Below are 23,255 nucleotides of genomic sequence, written 5' to 3'. Positions count from 1 at the left end.
GGGAAGCATGGTTTCTTGCCCGGGAGAAAAGAGCCTGGGATTTTCTGTCAGCACCAAATGCTCCAGACCAAGAAGCCGGGGTTGGGAGGGTACCTCAGTCCAGTCAATGGGGCCAGGAACCTTCTCTCCTCCTGAGCACAGGCCTCCTAATTAGGGGAGGCCCAGCCAGCCCCACAGAGCAGCTCTGAACTGCTTTCCCCAAATACGGTCACGAATCCCACCCCTGCCAGGGACCAGAGTCCCAGAGGGACACCCCAAGGTGGAGGCTCAGCTTTCAGGCTCTGGGGCCTGGCTGCGGCGGCCTCGGCCTGGTCCCTCTCTGCTCCGAGCCTGCTTTCTTTCTGCAAGTTGCAGAGTCGCACCCTGCACTGTGGGGCCTCCCTCACAGGATGCCAGGCGTGTGGCAGTGACTTCTTCGCTGGCAAGGGTTAACCAGGATCACCAACGACCTGGTTTACCCGACTGTATTCACTGAAGTTCTACCGTGGGCCAGGTACAGCTGAAGCTGCTGGAAGAGATCCCAGTGACTGACTCAGTCCTTCCCTTGAGGCAGAGAATAAGCGTGGATAAATCAGACACTGATCAGTAAGCATTATAAAGAACAGAAAGCAGAGTGACGGGATGGATGGATAGGACAGCCGGCAAAAGGAGGCTGCTTTTCGGGGTGGGGGTGGGGGGATGCTCATGGTGGCTTCCCTGAGCAGGTGACATGTGGTCTGAGACTTGAATGAGGGGAGCTGAGCCTCTGCAGATCTGGGGGAAGAGCTGCTGGGCAGCGGCCGTGGCACATGCAAAGGTCCTGAGGCAGGAAACAGCTTGGTGTGATCAAGAAACAGAAGGAACCCCAGTGCAGCCAGGGCAAGGGGAGGTATCGCTAGACCTAGGGATTTTATTCTGTGTGCACTGGAAGCCCCCAGAGCGCTTTAATTAGGACAGGGCAGTGGCGTGAAGTGAAGGTGCATAACAGAGAGAGCTGGGGTTTACCTCCACTTGTTTTATTCTCTTTCACACGTTCTCTCAAGACACTTCTCTTCCTTTCTTTAGAACCGTAATCCCCTTGGTTGACTTTAATAACCAGCAGGAACATTTTTCAGGCTGTTTAATTTTATTAAAAGATTCAAATTTGATGATAAATGGTGGTGTGGCTGCCTTAAGCCTTGGATACAAGACTTGCTCAGCCGTGGACATGTTCCCACCACCCACCCTCATCCCCACCAGGAACACTGCCACACCGCCCACCCCCATGCAGTCTGAGACTGTAAATAAACAAATTATTTCTTGTACTTTGGTAAATATGCCACGAACACTCATAGCTCTCTGAGACCTACAGAGAATATTAACTCGGGTTTTTGGTTTTGTTTTTAAGAAGGCTGTGTAGATAGGGTAATTTCAGCGGGCTGATTGAACCCCACACAGCCGACAGAGGACAAGGGCTTCCCTCAGAAAGCACCATTAGCCTCACAGACCATTGTTGTTCAAGATCTGTGATAAGAGCCAGAGACAAGGGTTCGGGCAGAGGAAGGAGGGCGTGAATCATCGCACAGCATCCCGGAAACCCTTGAGCCCACCAGGATGCCGGTTAATTTCACAGTGTACAGACGAGGCTCTGGGAACACAGGCAGGGTCCCTGGAGAGGCACAGCCTGTCCCCACCTTGATGACAGCCCCCTCTGAGCACATTAGCACTGCAGCGAGCAGGCTGGGTGAGGGGTGGCCCTCCACTCCCTCCTCCTCCAGATGTGACCGGGTACCCGCTGACCCTAGGATGGTCCCAAAGACGCGTCGTAGGTTTCCCTCCCTCCTTGTCAGCCAAGCACAGGGAATCTTGAAAACAGAGGACGCCTGTGCAGGGCTAATTACAGAGCACGTTAGTGTCACCGCTGTCATTAGTATTAATTACTTTCCAAAGGCTGGAAGCGCCGCTTTCCTCCGAAGACCTGACCCCGGCTGCCAGCCCTACACGCTGGGGTGCGGTGTGGATGGGGCTGCCTTTATTTGCTTCCCGGCCGGGGAGGGCTGGATTTACCCGCTCGCCGTGTTGACAGCTCGAGGCCTGACTCGCAGAAGCACAGGCAGGCGCAGACAAGACGCCAGCAGTCACGACTCGAGAAAGCCGAGCGGCTCCCAAAGAGGCGAGCCGAGCCCCCTGCCAGCGAGCTGAGACGCGCCGGGAGCCCGAAGCAGCATCTTTAATTCATGGCTCGGGTTTCCGTTTGTATTGCTAAATTCAAATGAATCATCTTTAAACAACAACCCACGGACTCTGCAGAGCAGCGGCAGCACGCGCGTGCAGAACCGTGTTTCCATTTCACTGAATCTCAAGGGCTCAGGGAGGGAACTGGGGTGCCGTCGGGCAGGGAGACGGGTGTGGTCCACCCCCCGGCGCTGGTCCGCGCGCTGCCCGGGAAAGTTGGGAGTGAGCGCTTAGGAACTCGGAGCAGTTGACGTTGCTGCGGTGCCCGAGTTTGTGGTCATGATTCGCGTTGCTAGCCGTGGTGTAGGCTCTGCAGGCGCTGTTGAAGCTCAGGTCCTGAGCCACTTAGGATGCAGGCCGGGCTGTGTAACCGTCCAGGACGGTCACGGGTGGAGGAGTCTGCCAGAAGGGAGTCCATGGGGTCGGACGAGTGTCCTGAGGCACCGTCTGGAAGTCAGAGACCAATTTCATAGCCACTGGAGGAAGGCCAGCCCGAGAACCAGAAGCAGGAAGGGGAGAGGGGCCGCTGGGGGGCCCAGCCCCCCACCACTGACGGGCGTCTGCAGCAGAGGCCTGTGCTGCGGAGGCCTGGAGAAGCCCCAGGCCACCCTGTCACAGAGCACCAGGGGTGCTTGGTAGGATGTGGGCCTCTTCTCCGGGGTGTCGGGACTGGAGCCGTCAGTGGGCCTTTGTCCGATGAAGAGCAGGCTTTGCCCGAGGGGGCCCTCCTCCATCTTGAAGAGCTCGTACTCCACGTGGGGGAGCCGGATGCCCAGCGGCAGGCACCCGTTGGTGGCGGTGACATCCCGCTCGGCTCCCAGGTACCAGGCCCCCGGGCCACCACAGCTGCTCGGCTCGGAGAAGTTGAGCATGGCCGTGGTGACCCGGTCCATGGGGGTGACACGGGCTCGCGTGACCTGGAACACCAGCTCGGTGCCGCCACGAACCCTGGCAGACGGCGTGCCCTTGGTGTAGCGGCCGGCTGCGTAAACGGTGAAGGTGGGCTGCCGGCAGGTGGGGTCCGAGAAGTGGTGGTAATACCCTTCCCAGGAGCGGTTGTGCCCATGGAAGGTGAAGACCCTGGTGAGGAAGAGCACGGCAGGGCGCACCTCGCACCCGGGGCTGACCCAGCGGCCGCCCAGGCGCAGGGGCAGGGCCGCCTGGCGGGGCAGCACGGGCGGGTGGTGCTCATCGGAGCGGGCGATGAGGCTGCAGGCCGGGCAGGGGCGGGCGTGGTGCTGTCAGAGACAAAGGGAAGGCGGTGACTTCCGAGGCGGGAAGGTCAGGGTGCACCCGCGGCGGGCTGGCTCGGGGTCCCGCCCCCGGCCGCCTGTCACCCCTTCCTCCCCCCCTGCAGCCCCGACGGTCACTTCACTCTTCGTGGACCTCAGGCGGCTCCTCCATCCTCTGGGCCTTTGCACCTGCTGCTGCTTCTACCCGGAACCACCCCCCCCCCGGCACGTAGCCTGGCTGCCTCCTTCCCGACCTCTCAGTCTCAGCTCAGAGGGCTTAGAGAGACTTTTCCCAACCACCCCTTGTATGGTGGGCCTCAGCCCCTTCTGGTGCTCAGGGGCGTGTCACGCCCTATTTCCCCTGCTCCTTCACTTCTCCACTCCTTCCCCTTCACTGGAGAGTGAGCTCCAGGAAGCCCAGGCTGTCTCTCTGTGGCTGCTCCATCGCCAGGGCTAGCACAGTACCTGCTCGCAGCAGGTGTATTGGGCAAACGAAGGAAGGAGAGACGGATGGAACTTGTGTCCTGGGATTTGAAAGAAGTTGTCCTTTCCCACACCCGGCCTGCTTGTTCCCGAAATTCGACCGTTCATGTTTACTGCCTTTCTCCTGCCTGTTGTTACTTCCCCCACCCCCAACTCATTCTTTTTTAGGTGCTTCGTAAGGGCCAGGAGCTGTGCTGAGCACTTTTCATGCACTGTTACCTTACAGCCGCTAAAATTCTCATGCCCTTGGAACCCCTTGCTGAGCGTCTGTGCTGAGGCGTGGCTGAAAAGTTGCAAAGAGATTTGGCACAAAGATGTTCATGCTTGTGTTATTTATAATCGGAAACCCAGCCCCCTCTGCGCTGGTTGTCAGGTGCGGCCACAGTCCTCAGTTGCCCGAGGCTGTTTTCCTCTCGCTCTGGCCTTATTTACAGTTGCCCCTGTCTTGTAAATTCTTAGGAGCTGGGTTTACAGTAAAACACGTCAACAGGAAGCAGATGCTAAACCAAGTTGCGTGGGAGTAGTCGGTCTGCATTCTGGAGTGGAAAAGCTCAGTCCAGGCCAAAAAGAAACCAGATACAGACTTTTTTTTTTTTTTTTTTTTTTTAAGGGAGCTGCTGCCCAGAATTTAGTTCAGAGCATCATTCTGAGAGGTAAGTGTCCTGGCACAGCCGCTTGTCAAAGCAAGCATCCCCAGCTTTTGCAGTTCCAGAAGGACACCCAGGGCCATGGGTGCACACAGGACAGGGAAGGGGAAAGGCATCTTGAAGCGCCCCAGCTGGGAAAACAGCTCCAATGTTTTTTGTTCAAAAAACAAAAGATTTCCATAGATTGCTGCTGGATGAGTTTCATGCCAAACAAGGGGGCATTTGGGAGTTCCAGTTTAGAAAGAAAATATTGGATGATTGAGAACAGACTTTTTTTTTTTATTATTTTGGATTGCTACATTATAAGCTCTTCTTATGTATTTCTATGGTGAACCTAAAGTTGTCTTTTTTCCCATAATACAGAAAACGGTATTATTTTTGGTTTGGGGGATTTTGACCCAGAGGACTAGAAGGCACTTGGAAATGCTAATAAATGGCTACAGAAAGGTTTGTGACGGAAAGAAGCAAGAAAGCTGGGTAGTTAGCTGGAGTGCAGGTAATTGGAATGCTGGCTGGTAAGAGTCTCTTCTAATTTAGGCATTTTAACCCACATTCCAACTGTTGTTACACTAATGTGTATTGACAGGACATAGTGCATTACACCAAAATAATCTCAGGGCTGCCTTTCTCCCTCAAAAGAGATATCTTTTGCAGACAGGACATCTGGGGATGCTGGTTGGTAATTTGGGGCAAGCAGTTTTCTGCATGGCAGAAACAAATGGAGAACTAGCAAGACTTGAAGGTGAGAGAGGGAGAGAGAAAGCATTTCCCTCTCTGATGCTTTGGAAGGGGATGGAAGAAAGTACCTGTCTCTATCAAAAACCTTCCAGGCATCGTCGTGCACAGGTCCGGAGTTGCACGTGTTAATAAACAAGGCCCCAGCCAGCAGAACTCACACTTGTGTGCAAGCCAAACTCTTATTGGTTTCAGCCTGTTATGTAAAGTTATACCAACAGCACATACAGTTTCTAGTTAACTCCCAGAGGCGACACCAGGCTTAGATGATTTTGCTCAAGCGGTGACTGATTGATTAGGATTCTATATCCAGGCAATGAATTTGGGAATCAAATTGGTTTTCAATTAATTAACTTCTAAGAATGTTCATGTTTACCATCTGGTTTGGGTTGTGGGCAAGGCCTGGGCTCCGGAGAGCATAAGGTAATGACTAATTCGTTACTTGGGGGGTTTAGCTGCAGTGTATCCTTCTGTGAAATTATCTTCCTTTTTCTGTTTTCTTATGCGGAGGGGGGCGGTTGGTGAGTGAACATTTAATCTGTACATCTGGCCCTGCTGGTCCTGTATGTTCTGCTTGGCAACTGCATTGCAGATTGCATGGGCCACCCTGGCTGGTCAGGCAGCAGGAGGGCAGGAGTCTGCAGCCCCAGAGCCTGGCCTGGGGAGACATGACATCGTCATCCTCCGTGCCCCGGGGTCCGTTCTCTCTGCATTCAGAGCAGTGCGCCCTCCTAACGAGGTGGTGGGTGCCGGTAATCACCCCACCACCAGTGCCTTCTCGGCTCTAAGAAGGATGGACGTCAGACCAGCCTAGAACATTGGCTGCCTAAAGGGGAATCGTTTCGAGGTCATGAAGAGAACTCAGGCTGATTTTCTGATCACGAGGGCTTCGCGTTGTGCTTCTTCTCTGCTACCCAGATCTCTGGTTGCGAGGAGGGAGGTGGGAGAAGGAGAGCAGATGGGCTGAACCTGGTGCCCCTCCCCCCCCCACACTGGGGATGCTTTGACAAGAGGCTGCTCTCAGGGGTGACGTGTTGCCCCATCCGGTTTAATTCCGTAAGTGTCTAGTATACAGCAGGCACTCAGTACATGCTGAACATGTGAGGGTTGCCTGTGGGCTCAAAGAGCACTTGACAGGGATGCCTGAACTCATCCATTCCCCCATCCATCCGTCCATTCTCACTTTTGAAAGATATCCCTTGGGTATTTCCTACAGACATTCTTAACCCAGAGTCCTAACCTCGACTTCATGTTTACCAACCTCAACCTAAAATCAAAAGTTTCTTCTAATTGTGAATGTGGGCAACAGACCCCTGTAGCTCCAGTGGAAACTTCTGCTTCGTGGCCGATCTCATGTTAACAGTGTTGCAGATACTAGAAACACTGTTTGCACTCATTGCTACTTTGAAATAGGGAGAATAAAGAATTCCCATTCATAGTAATCCCGCCTCGGAGTGTTTTAAGACTTGGGTAACTCTTTTCATAGAATTGGTTTCTGTTTAAATCCCATGTCTTTTATTTCATGCTTTTACAAATATTTTTCTGAGGAGGGGTCCTGGGGTTTCAGCAGACTCACTGGAGTGGTCACGAGGCCCTAGCCTTGCCCACCAGGCTCTGTGCTATGTGCCAGGAGAACTTTACATACATAAAGTTCAGTTGCTTTTTGCCTGTGTGCTCGTCGGACAAAAAAGGGGTATCAGATCTTCCCCAAGTCAGGAGAGTATGTTTGTGATGTCTTTCAGCTGAAGTCTAGGTTAATTGACTTACGTGAAATTCACTTTGGGGTGGGCACATCTCAAAGAGAGGGCATCTCCCTTTAGACTGCAGCCTCCGGCCCAGAGGGTGGTCCATGGACCACCTGGGAGCTTGTTAGAAATGCAAAATCCCAGGCCAGACCCGCAAACTTGACTGTGCTTTCTAAGAAGATGCCCAGGTGCCGGCATCTTGAGAACAGAGTCTGAGAAAGCGCTGCTCCGCCTGATGTTACTATGACGGGGAGCGCTCAGCGCTGCTGGCTGCGGGGTAACAGTGGGTCCACACGGAGCTTTCCACAGGGGCCTTTGAGGGCTGTGCGGCCGCCTGGCAGAGCTCTGGAGGAGCTGCCCCCCTAGTTCATTCACCAGCATTTACTGGCCCGGCCCGTGTGCCGGCCCCTGGGCCAGTTGTGGGGACACGGAGGGCACAGGGCCTCCCCCGCCACAGGTGATATTGGGAGAAGACGGTCAGCCAGCAAACAAACGTGCAGCCCAGAGTGTGCCGGGTGCTGGGAACCGTGCAGAGTGGGGATGGGAGGGAACGTCTGAGCCGGGAACTGAGGGAGGGGGGACCTGCCCGTGCATAGCAGGGGCAGGAAGGGACCCTGCCGGGTCCACGAGGAGAATGTCAGGAGGACCACACTCCAGAAGACTCCCCAGGAGTTCCTTCTGTCCAGACCTGAGAAAAGATGTCTCGAGCAGAGGGAAGAGCATGTGCAAAGGTCCTGAGGCAAGCAGACCAGTGCCGGTGGGGGGAGGGGGGCTGTGCAGAGAGGGCCCTAGGCAGGGGCAGATCCCACAGGCTGTCAGAGCTCGCCCTCCCGGGGCCCCAGACTCACCAGGGCGCTCTGCAGCGGGCGCTGGTAACCGGTGGGCCGGTAGTGCCGCCGCTCCGCCCGGTCGGTGTGAATGTCCCCCAGGTAGAGCTCCTCCACCAGCCGGGGCGCGTCCCGGGGCTCGGGCTGCAGGCGGCGCTGCACACGGACCAGGCTGAGCTCGTGCATGGTGAAGCCCAGGGCGGCCGCGCAGTCCCGCTCAGCCCCGGCACCCAGAAGCTCGTACAGGGCCCCCGGCAGCCAGGCCCGGGCGGCGGGCAGGCGGTGCGCGCAGGCCCGGCCAGCCCGGCTCTGGTCCAGGCGCCCAGCCACGTCGAGCAGGGCGCTGCGGCTGTGGAAGACGACGCCCACCTTGTGCAGGTGGTAGTCGGCCTCGGTGGCGCCCCGGGTGACCCAGGAGGCCCGGCGCAGGCGCACCTTGCCCTTGATGAGCAGTGAGTGGGCGGGCTCCCGGCACGAGGGGTCCCTGTAGTAGAACTGGTAGGCGCGGAAGAGGCGGTTGGGATAGAAGGTGTAGGAGCGGGTGAGGAACTCGGGTCCCGGGCGCACCTCGCAGCTGCGGGGGCAGAGGGGGGTTGGGCAGAGCAGTGAGTCCCCCAGCCTCGCTCCGGGATCCCCCTCCTACAGCCTCTGTTTCAGGCCTCAGCTCAGGGCTGGGAGCCTGCAGCCTCAGTTTCCCCAGCTGATCTCAGCCCCACTTTGAGGGCTGGGGGCCTTCCACTCTTGCCTTGTGGCCTCAGCAGAAGCTGTCCTTCATGCCATCCCAAATGCCTTTTTCAGCGGACATCCACCCTCCTGGCCCGGCTCCCCGTGGGTCCCACGGCTCCCCCTTGGCCCAAGAAACACACAGGCTTTGCAGCCAGAGGACCCGGGTTCAAATCCCATTTCCGTCCCTCCTGAGGATCGTGAGCCTGGATAACGCCTGGCTCCTTCCTCTGGGACTGGGAGGCCCTGGATGCACAGTCAGGGTTTCGAGGAAGCAGCCAGCACAGTGGTGGCACCTGGGAGGAGCTTAAGAAACGGGGGCTCCTTCGCACCATTTGGGGAGCCCTGTGCTCTGAGCTCCTGGGGGCAGGGTCCTGCCTGTTCCCTCCCCGTTGGGCTCCTGGCACCTGGTCCAGGGCCTGGCACACACTGGACCCCCAAACCCTGGTCCTCGCTGAGTGAATCGTGAATGATGGTGCTTACATGGTCTCCCCCCTGGCTAAGCTGACGGGGCCCCTGCCACCACATTTCACCCACATCTGTGACAGGCTTGTTGATCTAAACCAGAGAACTTTTCCAGTGAAGGGTCAGATAATAAGTATTTCTGTCTTTGTGGCAGTTACTCAAGATCGTGGTTCTGGAGCTAAAGTAGCCAGAGACAGTATGTACATGGTGGGCGTGGTTGTGTGCCAATAAAACTTTATTTGCAAAGCCAGGCGTCAGGCTGGCCCTGACCCCCGGGCCCTATTCTGCTGGTGATGAAACCATGACTCCTAGACCCCCAGTCACACTCTGGCTTTGGGGTGGATGGTGGACAAGTTCCCCGGGAAAAAGAGCAGGCAGGTACCCCCTGCACAATGTTACGCTAACCAGGTGCCACCTGTACTGTTATTTTCTCGAAATGTTTCATACCAGCGCTGCTGGAGCAGGAGAAATATGTTCTCGCTCACCCTTTTCTTTCAGTCTTTCTGGTTATATTAAGGAGAGAGTCACGGTTGGAGTTCATGTGTCTTTAACACCAATCTCCCTTTTCTCCCAAAGTGAACAGACTCAGGGCCTTAGGCAGGCAGCGAATCAGGTGAAAATTTAATGATGTTGTTTTGTTTTCATTGACTTTCTTTTTTTGTTTTTTTGCGGTACGCGGGCCTCTCACTGTTGTGGCCTCTCCCGTTGCGGAGCACAGGCTCCGGATGCGCAGGCTCAGCGGCCATGGCTCACGGGCCCAGCCGCTCCGCGGCATGTGGGATCTTCCCGGACCGGGGCATGAACCCGTTTCCCCTGCGTCGGCAGGTGGACTCTCAACCACTGCGCCACCAGGGAAGCCCAGACTTTCTTTTTATGGTTTCCTCCTATTTATGGCAAGTGGCTCAGCTCCCCATAGCCATAGTGATCTTATGCTTCCTTTAAAAATAATCATAGTGCTGTAAATGTGCACAGTATACCAATTATCCCCCAATAAAGCTATAAAAATGCATGAATATATTTACACCAACAAAAGCAAGTTGGTTTAAAGAAAAATCGTAAGGAAATACCAGTACAGGCAGTAGTTAAAAATGGAGAGAGGTGACTCACATGCCCGAGGGTGGGAAGATTTGCCCAAAGGAACGCAGCAGGTCACACCAGACAGCTCGGTGGTTCCCAGACTCTGGGTCTTTCCCTGCACTACTCCCAGAAAATAGCAAAGCCTGTCTGAAGGGTACAATGGGGGACTTTCTAGGAAGAAAATATTAGAAGTTTCTAGAACTCTCTGGAATGCTGTTGTCTTGGGGCAGGAACAGCCTGCAGCCAGTCCCCATCCTCCCCATGTCTCAGTTCTGTCTCAGAGTGACCCCGGCCAGTGGTGCATGAACCCCACCTGGCCTGTGGAGTCGAGGAGGGGGCAGAGCCTGGGAATGCATCCAGACCCTCTTTGCAGAACTCAAGTCCCCTTCCTCCCCCAGTGCGCTAGCAGATGCTTGGCAGTTGGATTTTTCCCTGACCTCGGGAGGTGCGTGGAGGACATGGAAAGTCCAGTCCCTGGCCCCAGGATGGGACTGGCCCAAGGGGCTGGCCGGGGAGGAGGGGATGTACTAGGTGTGGAGGAGGACACTGCCTTCCTTCTCCCTGACACTGGGAGGGAGGACCCAGCTGGCTGCCCCGCACATGAGGGCAGAGCACAAAGCCCATCGCCCCAGAGCAGCACTGAGGCCTCTGAAAGGTCAGGTGAGCCTGTCAGGTTAGAAGGAGAATTGGATGGGCAGGCAGGACCCCGGGCCCTCTCTGGCCTACTCCTTCCGGTCTCAGGACCTTTGCACCAGCTGCTGCCTCTGCCTGGCTCTGCCCCTGGCTCCCTGGATGGCTGACTCCTTCCTCCTTTCAGATCTCAACTGAATGTCACCATCTCCGAGAAGCCTTCTGTGACCGCCCTCGAAAGAGCCCTCCCGGGCCGCTCACTCTCACATCCTCCCTTTTATGTCTTTCACCGTCTCAAGTTTAAGTCACTTATTTCTGTTTAGGGCTTGTCTCCGCCGCAGCTCCCCCTGCACCCAGCTCATAGTAGCTCCTCAGTAAGTGTTTGCACAGCAGGTGCTCAGTGTGTGGAACAAGGGCATTTCCTCCAGTTGCTGTCTGTGGCTGGGGCGGGATGCCCGACACAGTCCCGACCTGCCAGGCTCACTCTGGGGAGGGCGACAGCAAGCACGTGCTTGGCAGGCCTCTGGACAGTTGCACGAATTGTACCCGTTTCACAGATATGGGACACTGAGGCTCAGGGTGGGTGAAGCCTCCAAGCCCAGGGGCCTGTGGTCAGCGTGACCTCAGCAGGGTCTTACCCAGTGGAGATCCAGGGCCCGTCCAGGCGTGGGGGCAGCAGTGCGGTGACGGGCGCTCTGCTGGGCAGGAGCTGCTGGCAATGTGGTCCCCAGCGCAGGCGGCTACCCTCTGCCATCCCGGCTGCCTCTGCAGTGTGGGCTGCAAAGCAGACGGACCCGGGTCAGCGATCCCAGCACACCCTGGTTCTTCACCTGCCTGGCCAGCAATGGGCTCCCCAGATCGGGGCGCCTCGAGTCAGCCTCAGGACCCATCTGCCTTCTGCGCGCCTGCCTGCCGTGGCCGAGTGCCGCCGGGCAGTGGCGGACAGGCCCTGCACCCGGGACAGGAGGCAGCCTGGACTCAGACGGGGCCAGGCGGTGGGACTCCCACCCCCTCCCACCAGGAGCCCGGGCTCTGCTTGACCTCTGCCCCTGGAGCGGCCAGACCTGTGCCCGCCGCGCGTGGCCACTCCGTTCATGGTCCCTCCGTGGTGCCAGGCCCGGGTGTCATCCATCCCCACGGGTGGGACCTGGCCGGCGCCGGCTCACCGTGGTGCTCACTCGGGATGCGTGTGGTGGGGTCAGGCTGAGGCGTGAGGCCAGCAGCGGGGCCGGGGGAGGGCTCGGAGGCCTCAGGGAGGAGGCTGTGAGCAGTGGGGCAGGCCCAGGGTCCCCGCCCTCTCCAGACGGGCTCGTCTCGTGGAGACAAGCCAGGCCTGGCCGTGGGAGCTTCACTTCTAGGAGCAGCTCAGAGGTGAGACCACCAGGGCCTTCAGCTGCCAAAGAGCAGCAGTTCCCTGTAATCCCTGCTCAGAGTCGGGCTTGACGCAGCCCCGATGGCGGGACGTATGGGAAGCCTGGCGAAGGGCGGCATCCCGATGTTACAGCGACAGGCTGCGCTCAGGGGCGGCCGCCTCGACCCGCCGGCCCCGCTCCTGCGACAGGCCTTCCCGGGACACTTCGTCCCACCACGCCTGTGGCTGAAGTGGGTCGGGGGGCGCGGGGGCCTGGCAGAGATGGCGGGCAGCTGGAGAGACCTGCTGGGCCGGTCCAGAAGGCCCGGGAGGGCGTGTGGGCTGAGTGAGGAGTGAATGCATGGTGCCCCCTGCTGCCCACCCCCCAGCACACAGTCACGTGGTCCTGGCAGGGTCAGGAAGGGCAGTTCGGCCAGGGAGGCTGGGGTCCCCGCCCTGCCCCTTCGAAGCCGTCTGACGGGGCCCATGGCCCCCAAGCTCTCTGCCCCCCTCGGCCTCTCACAGTGGATTCCTCACTTTCCTGGAGGTCTGGGGTCTCACCAGGAGACGCTCGGGGTCCCCAAGGACCAGCTGCGAATACTGGAGTGACACCGACGGGGACCACAATATGGCATCAGTGGTTCCTGTTCACTCAGGACCGGCTCCGTGCATTTGTATTATATTATCTTACATTTGTGTACGTCAGCCCAGGAGGTGGTGTTGGCATCGCTGCCTCTGATGGGTAGAGCCACAGGCTGGGCGACCTGGGCTTAGCTGGCCTGGGGCTCAGGCTGCCCACGGTGGCAGAGCCGGGCTTCGAGCCAGGCCGTCAGCTGTGGCCTGACGGCTTAACCATGGCCCTTTTGCATTGCAGGCAGGGGGAGGGGCTGAATGAAGGAATGAGTAAAAATCCCGTGTAGCCCTGGGTCCCTGTATATTCCTGCTGTATCCTATACCTGATTTACAGGCTTTAAACAGCCAAATAAGAGAGATGAAAATAAACAACCAGTGTACTAGGGCTGTGGTGTCCCCACGGACAGTGGGCACTTGGGCTGCCCCAAAGGCTCTCAGGGCCATTCTGCAGTGAGTCCACGCCAAGGGCAGTCTTGAAAGAGTGGTTCTGTGTTAACTCAGGCACGTCTAGCCTTTTGCGGACCAGAGCCAGGATGTTGGGGTGGACGGATGGCCATGCACGTTGGGCCAAACGCCCAGCATGGCCCCGTCGGGAATCCTGAGCTGGGACATACGTGCATCCGCGTCCACGGCTCACGCCTTCTTGTGCTCCTGAAATCAACTTCACCCGGACCCTCTGGGTCCCCTGGATCCAATTCTGCGGGTTAATTTGAACATCACTGGTTGTCAGTGAAGCTTGACAATGCAAGTGTTGATTTGGGGAATGGATGGGAGCAAAGGGAAGAAAAAGGTCGAAAGGGGGTGGGTGTTATTTGCATGGTAGGAAAATCAAGCTTATGTCTCAGAGCAAAACCGTGAACAGGCCCCGAATATGACACTGGCGCTGCTTCCACAAAGCTTGATTTCTTGAGGAAATGTTTTCTGTCCAAAAGGAAACGAGCCTTTCCCCCAGGTACTCCCCCTGAAGGCGCGTTGAAGAGATGTCGCCTTCACGACGTTATATTTTGACACGAATCCTGAGATAGTACGTTCCCGCTAAGTGTGTTTTATTCGTCTTGCTTTTCTGCGAGAAATGGGGATTTAATTAAGTCAGGAGACAAAGAGATACGGTGAAATCTCACCCTATTCAGAACATGTACATGCAAAACGCAACTGGAGCCCTTCTTTGTAAAAACCCGAGTGGAGCATGACACTGCCTGTCCGCTGAACCTTCAGCTTCAAGGTTGCAAAAATGAAACCAACCGACTAGAAATGAACTCATGAAATGTTTCCAGTCCCAGCTTTGGAGGTAGCTTATAGATTTTCTTTCCTTTCTCTCCCTCTTTTCTCCCCTAGAAAAGTCTGAGCTCAGGGAACCACAACTGAAAGCAGATGGTGCCCTGGGCCGGCTTGCACAACTTTTCCTGGGGACCTGATAGACTGAGTTAAATGCGTGGGCCAAATTGATTTTTATCAACCATGGATTTTTAATTAACAGTGGTGTCCACTTACCGCCATCCATTATTTACTGTTTACCCACTAATTAAAAATTATGCTGCTTTTGCACTCATAAGAGCAGGACATTTGAAATTAGATCGCATCGTTCAAATTACCTGCAGAATTAAATCCAGAGCGTCGAATTGCTCAGACCAGGCTACTGGGGTTTAAAATATGATCTGCTCCAGCCTGTTGTATGATCATGAGTCAGAACGCCAGGAGCAGGCTACATGGCAAACATCGTGTGGAACCTGCCTGGGGTCTTAGTGGGGAGGGAGACCTTGGAGTCTGTCTTGGGCGGACGTTGTCTCACCCAGGAATCCCAGGGAAGGCAGCCTGTCGGTGCACTGATGGAGTGCTTCCAGGTGGCGGCCATACCTATGGACCAGCAGGTGTCATCTGCACAACTGCCCATGGTCCAGGTTCAGTCAATGCCCCCGTTTTGCAGATGAAGAAACTGAGGTTCAGAGGGTGGAGAGACTTGGCCACCCTACCCCAGGCAGCTGCTTCTTATCCAATTAACAAATAAAATATGGTAAAATACACCTAACATAAAAGTCACCATTTTAACCATTTTAAAGCATACAATTAAAATTCGGTGGCACTTAAGATGTTCACCAGGCTATGCAAACATCAGCTCTGTCTAGTCGCAGAATTTTTCATCACCCCAAAAGGAAACTCCGTACCCATCAGCAGTCACTCTCCACGCCTCTCTCCTCTCAAACCCTAGCAGCCAGTAATCTGCTTTCTGTCTCTACGGATTTGCCTATCCTGGATATTTTGTATAAGTGGAATAAAAAACATCTGCCCCTTTCTTATCTACTTCCCTTTTCTTATCTACTTTTCTTATCTACTGTTCACAACACTTCTATTAGATGGACGTGATTATCTTCATTTTCCAGATGAAAAATGGAGCCTTGGGAGAAGATTTACACCCAGGTCCACCATCCGTGTTTTCTTCAAAGAACGTGAAAAGTGTAGGTCTGAATCAATGGTGGGGGGTGGGAGGGGTGGAGAAAAGACATGGGGTTTGTAGCCAGAGCAGATGGAGAAATAATCAGGTCTTCAGATACCTTTCTTTTAGGGACAAAAGGCAAAAGAAAAGCACTGTTTTCTGCCCCCCCCCCATCCTAATTGGCTTGTTCTGAGGTTCTGGGAGGTGTGCCAGGTGATTCTAGGTGCAGTGGTGAGCATTTCTTATCCCGGCGGTTATGCATCGATTTTAAAGGGTGTTAGAAAGCAGCTGCAGTTACCGTAGCAAAATTGTGCTTTCACAGCCCACATTGCCAAGGACAAGACTGAGTTTTAACAGGGGCTTGGTCTGAACTGGATTTTAAAAAATTAAGTAATACTTTCAGTAAATAATATTTAATAAGTAACTATTTAATAAGTAAACGCGGTCAATAGCCTGAGGGGGGCGCACAGAACGAAGAGGGAGAGACGGAGGTTAGCGCATCACTTCCCCTCACGGCTGTGTGTCCCGGAGCCACCACCACAAAGGACAGCAAACTGGGGGACCGAAAACAGCAGGACATTATCCTCTCACCGTCTGGAGACCAGAAGTCTGAAATCAAGGGGTGGGCAGGGTGCGTTCTCTCCTGAGACTCTGGGGGAGGGTCCTTCCTGCCTCTTCCAGTTCTGGGGGTTCCAAGCATCGTTGGCTTATAGCTTCATCCCTTCAATCTCTGCCTCTGTCGTCACAGGGCCGTCTTTCTTCTCTGTGTGTCTGCAGCTCTGTATCCAAACCTCCCTCTCTTTCTCTTATAAAGACACCAGTCACTGGATTCGGGTCCACCCTGATCCGATATGACTGCGTCTACATCCGTAAAGACCTTATTTCCAAATACGGTCACATTCACAGGTACCAGGGGTTAGGATCTGAACATATCTTTTTGGGGATGCAATTCAATTCACAGCCGATACCAAGGGCCACCCAGGTCTCCCAGCACCCTAACCTTTGTCCGTCTACTCCTCCCCCACATGAACCTTGCATGGCTGTTACATGCCTTTCTAGAGCGGCACATGATGGCCGGAGTTCCTGTTCTCTCGGAGAGGCTGGCATTAATCAAGTGGTCCCACCATGGATTATAATTTCAAAGAATCGTTAAGTGTCTCAAAGGAAATTTACACAATGGCCAAAAACTTCCTAACACACTTGGAGTAACATTCCACGCTTTTCCTTATGATCTCCAGGGCCCTTCAACATCGGTTGTCTTCCTGTCTTTCCACGGCCGTACATCAGATCCCCCCCCATGATTCTCTATTGTGTGTTCCTAGGGATGAATAGCAAACTCTTTCCTGCCTCAGGGCTGTCGCAACGCTGTTCCTCGGCCGGAGCACCTCTCCCTCTGCTTTGAGCTGGGTGCTTCCCACTCACTGGGGTCTCAGCATAATCGGTGTTGCCCGGCAGGCTGATATCAAACATTCCCTTCTATTCTGCCCGTCCCATCTCACCTGTGCAGCACTCCTCACCTCTCTCAATTACTTACCTGCTTGCTGTGTTTTATTTACTTTTATTTTTTGACTTTTCAAGTTGGTATCATTTCAGACCTACAGAAATTTTGCCAAAGCAGTAGAAAGTGCTCTAGTATACCTGGTTTCCACAAAGGTTAACATCTTGCAAAGATATATAGTACAGTGATCAAAACCAGGAAATGAACACCGATCCCATGTTAGAATGAGTCTACAAATCCTATGCAGATTTCACCAGTTGTCCCAGTAACATCTCCTTTCTGGTCCAGGATCCAATCCAGGATCACACGTCACACTTAGTTGTCACGTCTCTTCAGCACCCTTCAATCAGAGATGCTTCTTTGGTTTATGTCTTTTCACAGCCTTGACACTCTTGAAGAGTACTGGCCAATTATTCTGAAGTGTATTCTTCGGGTTGGGGTTTTCCGATGTTTATTCATGATTTTATTCATCTTGGGCAGTTTTGGCAGGAACCCCAGGGAAGCAGTGTTGTGCCCCTCTCAGTCACTGCTTCAGGAGGTACCGAGATGTCAGTTTGTCCCAAAGCTGGTGACGTTAACTTCGACCACTTGCTTAAGGAGGTGTCTGCCAGGTTTCTCCACTGTTAAATTACTCCTTTCCTCTTTGTCATTAATAATTATCTTATGTGGATATACTTAGAGCTCATGCAAATATCTTGTTTTCCATTATACTCCTCCCACTAATTTTAGCATCTATTGATGACCATTGATGATTCTTACTCACAACAGTTATTACTGTGGTGTTTCCCAAATGGTCATTTTCTAGTTGCATCATTCTTTCTGGATTTATTTTTTATTGTATTATCTGTAACTTTCTGGATTTATTGATTGGAATTGTGCTGTAAGGAAGCGCTGTCCCTTCTCCCTGTTTATCTCTTTATTCAATTATTATTAGTCTTAGTATGAACTCAGGGATATTTATTTTATAGGTTACAATCCATTGCTGTTATTATATTATTTACTTTGTGGCTCAAATTGTCCCTGATTTGGCCATTGGGAGCTCCATCGACTCCATCAAGCTCCAGGACTCCATCCTGGGTCCTTTTTACATGCACTTGTCATTTTTTTTTTGAGCATGTCCTCATTTTCTGGCACTAGAAGATCTTCCAGGCTCATTTTGTACTTTTCCTGACCCAGCCCTGGAATCAGCCATTTCTCCAAGGAGTCCTGGTTCCTTTTATTGGAGAATAGTATTTAGAAACCAAGATGTAGGTGCTGGGTGCTCACTGCTACTGAGGTGTCACCCCAGGTGCCTCAACTTCTTTCTTCCTTCGTCTCTTCCTTCTTTCCTTCCTTCCCTCTTTTCTTTCTCTCTTTCTCTTCCTTCCTTCCTTCCTTTCCCCTTTTCTTCTTCCTTTCCTTTCCTTTTCCTTTCTCTCCTTTCCTTTCTTTTCCTTTCCTTCCCACGAGGACAGGCCCTTATCTCTCTTGCTCCCTGCTGATTCCCAGCCCCTAGCACAGTGCCCGATGGATGCTAAATAAATATTTGTTGTGTCAGTACATGGACAGCACTTAGAACAACGCCTTCACATAGTAGACACTCAATAAGTGCTCGTTGTGATTGCTACTTTTAGTTGAATGAATGAATGACGTGCTCCCTAAGACCAATGCACGTGAATTCCTTGTTGACATTCCTCCCACCCCCTTGAGGTTTCTCCTCCTAAAACTTGGCTGGTGATTTCCATCACGTGTGTGGCTATTAGGGTCAGGCTTGAAATGGAAGTGGAGAAAGAGAAGGCTTGCAGCTGCTGGGATCACTAAGAAGCTGGCTGAGGGTGAAAGGGTGGTCAGTAAGGGAGTTCCCAGCAGGCTGGGGACCCTGATTGATCCAGGCAGGTAGAGAGGAAAGAGAAGTAGAGGCAAAGGGAGATTCAAGTCTGGGCATCAAGCCCTGCTGAGAGTTTTGAGGATGGGCCAGATCTGGCCTAAGAACCTGATGCCGGGTCCTTGGCTTCATAGCCTTTTTGACCCTTGGGACCTGCCCCAGCCAAACCAGGACCCTGCTATGGTTCTCCACCCCCAAGGAAGGCTCCATCTAGCTCCACGGCACTGTTCAATAAACAGAGACTGTGAGTCACGCATTAAAAAGGCTGAAAAGTAGCAGGTGAAATTAATTTTAACGATATTTTTATCCAGCCCCCAATCGTATATGTAATACATGCAACATGTATAAATGCAACAGGTAATAGATATGAAAACCAGTAATGAGATATTTTATATGTCTTTTCAAATACAAGTCTTCGAAACCGGGCATATATTTACGCTCACAGCACAACTCAGTTTAGATGGGTCACATTTCAGGGCCTCAGGGGCCATACGTGGCTGGCGGCTGCTGTATTGGAAGCATAGCTCCAGCTCAAGAAGGGGATGTGTGTGTCAAATTTCGCTGCATCAGAGGTTTCAAGCTGTTTTCTGAAGCCCACAGGTGTTTTTTTTCAGGAGAGAAGGGGAGACCCAGAGAGTGGGGCTCTGGCCTCCCACCTTCTGCTTTAGCCCCTGCAGCCTCCGCCATTTGCTCTGGTTTATGCACTGGGAGGCTAATTAAGATCTGCTTTGAAAAAAGGGTTCTCTTGCTTAAAAAAAGAAAAAAGTCTGAAACCCTGTGGTTTATTTCAAAATCCTTAGCTTGAGGTAATTCACCTAGAATGTTTGTACTTGGAAGCTTATGCACATTTAAATAAAAATCCCCACCCAAAAAAATAACCTCTCTTGATTAGAGGCGGCCGCCTTTTACAAATCAAGATGGGCTGGTGTGCAACAGCACACAGAGAATGTTTCGCCAACAAGCTTCAGAAACCGGCTGTTGAAATGGCAGCTGTCACTGTGTTGCTACAGTAAAAGCTGTGCTTTCCAATGAAGCCGTCGCACAAAAGGCACGCAGAGTCTCCGTCTAAACTCCCCGGAGAGGGTTACAGATTGGCACGCTCTGACAGTACCAGCAAATCACAGAAATATGAAGACTAACTTTGAATTCTAAGGAGCCTAAACTTCCCCTCTGGTGTGGATGGCTGGCCTTCACATTCCTCATATGTCCCTCATTTGGTCATAATTGAATCTCATTATCCATCTAATCTGAGAGTCTTTGCCTTCAAGGCTGGGGCGTGGGCGTGAGGCAGGATGGACTTTGCATTCTTGGGAAGCTCAGAAATGGTGTGCTCTAGAAAAAAGTGCACACCACCTCCCAGCCCTGCAGCATCCCGGGACTGTGACACGTGCCCTCTTTTGCTTGGTGAGCTCAGAGTTTAAAGCTGCCCTGAGGAATTTTGGAGCGACCCCGTGCCTGGAAAAACAGATTCTGAGCCGTTGAGGCGCTGGAGGGCCTCAGACTCGGGTGTCAGTGTGTTGAAGGGCTACTGAAGGGACATAGCTTGGTTTGTCCCTGTTTCCCCCGTTCTGGGTTAAAAGTCCCGGCTTGGGCTGGACCAGGGGGGCCGGTGGAAAAGGTGGACCTAATTGGTGCCACGTGGAGAAGGGGACTGTTTTATGTTTGTGTTTGCAAAATTGAAGACATTTTGTCAAGGGGAGTGGCTGACCGTGTAGCTATCTCCCCGCGGCCTGTGTTGAGCATTTCCTGCTAATGGAAGTGGAAACGCACAGCTCACGGGATGGGACAGGAATGGGGGGTTTGGAAGACAGTCTAGCCCGCCAGGCCTGGCTCATCAGCCAGTTTTTGTTTGTTTGTTTAGGATTGTTCCAGTACAAAAACCGTTCACATCAAAGCTCCCTCAGCCCCATGATAATACTAATTATTCCTCGCTCTGGCTGGGGCTTCCACCCAGATGAAAACTGGAAAATTCCAGCCAAAGCCCAGCTGTTTCCAAACAGCCAAGGCATCAGGGTGATTGATGGAAGTGTTTCCCTTTTCACCCAGATGTTCTGGTGTCTTGGAGACAAGGCCTCCTTCGCTCAGCCTTAGCGCCTGTGTTCCCAGATCTGCATGTTGGCCCCTTAGATGTTCCTAATTTATACCAAATTTGGTCAGTGCTGTCCATGGATACCAACGTTCAGCCCTGTGCTTTGAGGGGTGCGGCGAGGGGGAGTTGGGGCCTGGAGAGATAGAATGTGAGATCTCTCCGGGCTTCTGAACCTGGCTCGGTCTCGCGGAACATTCTGGTGCCTGCCCCGAGGGATGTAGTTACAAGTCAGTGTTTGCTAAGCAGAACGTGTGTCTAGAAGTCTCCCGCTGGATTGAATCCTTCTTCGCTCTCTTGGCAGGAGACTGAAGCTCCCATTGCTCTACAGAACAGGAATTTGGCAGGGGTGATCACAAGGTTTTGACACATTCAGTAAGAAAGAAGACGTTTGTGTAATCGCGGTGAAGACTCCCGGAGAAGGGCGCAGGAGTAGGGATCTCGGGGCGGCAGCTTCAGGGGCTTAACTCTTCACGGGGCCTTAGGAACTGCTTCTCCACCAGGTCTTCCCCGGAGGGCCCAAGAGTCTTCTTGTCTCACAGAATTATTTAGGCTTCGAGGAGAGTAGGATGGAGTCTGTCGGTCTCCATTGAGTGCCTTTGGGTCTGTGTGTGTGTGGGCGGGGGGGTCCGGGGAGCAGCCCCCGCGTTGGGGGAAGTGCATCACTTACGGGGCTGTTCTCGGGAGTTTCCACAAGGGGGCCCTCTTGAGCTTCGGCTGGGGCGGTTGGGCGGCCCCGGATGAAACCCGGCACCGCCTCCTCCAGACCCGGCCTCCCCCCGAGGGCCTCCGGGCTCCCTCCGTTCACCTTGGCTTTGGCGAAGAGGGAGCCCCTGGAAGGCCAGCGCCCGGGAGCATGCTTCCTTCCACGTGGGAGGTCTTGGGTTCCGCTTGCACAGAGGGCGTATTTGGAGACCGAAGGGCGAGGGTCACGGGCTCCCCTAGCCTCGCCTCCTTTCCTTCTTCTTTAGAAGAAGTTTGCAACGCAGAGCAAACACTCCAGTTGGAACCACAAGAAAGGGCATCTGGGAAGCTTCATCAACAGTGAAACCAACCATCGTGGCTCCTCGGGGCCTTTCCCCAAACACGCATACAGGGGGGCCTTTGGGTTAGCCATGACAGGAGGCACGGAGATTTTAAATGCGAGAAAATTATTGTCATTTAACAAGTCAATTTTTCTTACACTGTGTTGAGATTAAGTTCGTGGTCTCTTCCATACATTCGAAATAAGGAATTTCCCTAGAGTGCGATTTTGAGGGAGAACCTACATCATGTTTTGAAAAACCTATTTTGTTGAGAGTTACTGGATTTTATTTTAAAAGAAATGGTAATATTTAATTACGGCATTATTTTACTGTCTAGAAAATTAATGTGCTTTTGGAGTTTCCGGAGAAAGGCTGGCTGTAAGTCCGAACCCTATTTTTAAATTACCATACAAATAGAATCCCAAAGACGCAAATATTGGCTTTAGTGTCACAGGCAAGGTACAGGAAAATACGCCGGCTTCCTAAATGTTAAATAAACAGGCTTGTAATTCTTGCCCTCCCTTGCGACCCTGGATGGCTGCGTTCTTATCCTGGGGAGAGAGCACGCCGCCCACCGAGGGGACAGCAGCAGTGCTAATTGGATGAGCATAGTGGATTAGTCATCGGGCATCTTGTTACCGTCCTAATAATAAGGCGCACGTTTCTGTGAAGCTGTAGAGTCTGCAAAGCCCACGATTACTTATCCACTGGGTCCTCACATCAAACCTTTGGGGTTGGTATTGAGATTGCCCCCCATTTTACAGACGAGCAAACAGAGACTCCGAAAAAGAGTCTCTCAGAGCGTCTAGCTTCCATCACGCTAATCGGTCGGTGGAAAGGCCCAAACTGCAAACGAGCTCTGTTACCCGGAAACTCCACTCTCCTTCCAAAGGCACGCACAGCCCCTGGTCTCTGCACGACAGAGCACCTACCGTGTGCCTGACCACGGGGTGCAAAGATGCTTCTACAAGGGCTCAGGGCCTGACGCTCTGAGCCAGGGCAACCCCGAAGGCTCGGTGTGAGGACCCAGTGGATAAGTGGAGGGGCTCTGGTCCGGTTTGCTGAAGGGAGGCACAAGGAGGGGGCCGCCAGGAGGAGCCTCGCCCCCCTCGGGCTCCTTGAGAGCCATAGGGAGTTAGGAACTGCTTGACAGGTGGAGAGAGCCGAATGGGCACTGGGCAGAGGCTGAGCACGTAGCAGGGAGGTGTGAACCAGCAGCCGGACTGAGCCAGACGTCATTAGCTAGCGGCACCGGCGGAGCGGGGAGTGTGCTTCAAGCAGAGGGAGCGCCGCGGTGCGGGGGCGGAGAGCAGGTGGACGTTTTGAAAGGCAGTGCTTTCCCAAGGGCCCCGTGCTTACCTGGGTGGCACTGCCGCTGATGCCAGGCGTAGGTGATGGGCAGTTTACATCTGAGTAGTTACATGTCTGTTTCGACTCAGCTGGATAACTGACACATCCAGCCTGGGATTTTGTTAGCACGGGGCTAAAGCATACAAGGAGAGGTTATCTTTAAAAATAAGTGAAAATGAGTTCGTTGGTTTGGAGAGAAACGTTGACCCAATTATAGGACAGTAGCAATCAGATGTGGCCAGATTGCTGTTGGTGACACG

General features: G+C 53.5%; 1 protein-coding gene across 1 annotated transcript in view; it reads right to left on the bottom strand.

Annotated features, from left to right (window-relative positions):
• Positions 1-2,660: 2,660 nt before the first annotated feature.
• The window catches only part of APCDD1L (APC down-regulated 1 like), a 57,306-nt gene continuing 36,711 nt past the window's right edge, over positions 2,661-23,255 (bottom strand). The window contains exons 5-11 of the mRNA XM_060123758.1: positions 21,291-21,433; positions 12,260-12,381; positions 11,924-12,018; positions 11,667-11,729; positions 11,396-11,534; positions 7,884-8,436; positions 2,661-3,431 (exon numbers count right to left, since the gene is read on the bottom strand). Coding sequence (XP_059979741.1) covers positions 2,661-3,431; positions 7,884-8,436; positions 11,396-11,534; positions 11,667-11,729; positions 11,924-12,018; positions 12,260-12,381; positions 21,291-21,433 — 1,886 coding nt within the window. The remainder of the gene's footprint in view (positions 3,432-7,883; positions 8,437-11,395; positions 11,535-11,666; positions 11,730-11,923; positions 12,019-12,259; positions 12,382-21,290; positions 21,434-23,255) is intronic.

The sequence above is a fragment of the Lagenorhynchus albirostris genome, chromosome 15 (genome assembly GCF_949774975.1).
Source record: "Lagenorhynchus albirostris chromosome 15, mLagAlb1.1, whole genome shotgun sequence".
Taxonomy (NCBI): domain Eukaryota; kingdom Metazoa; phylum Chordata; class Mammalia; order Artiodactyla; family Delphinidae; genus Lagenorhynchus; species Lagenorhynchus albirostris.
The sequence above is the reverse complement of the archived record's forward strand: the minus strand, read 5'-3'. Positions and strand labels throughout refer to the sequence as shown.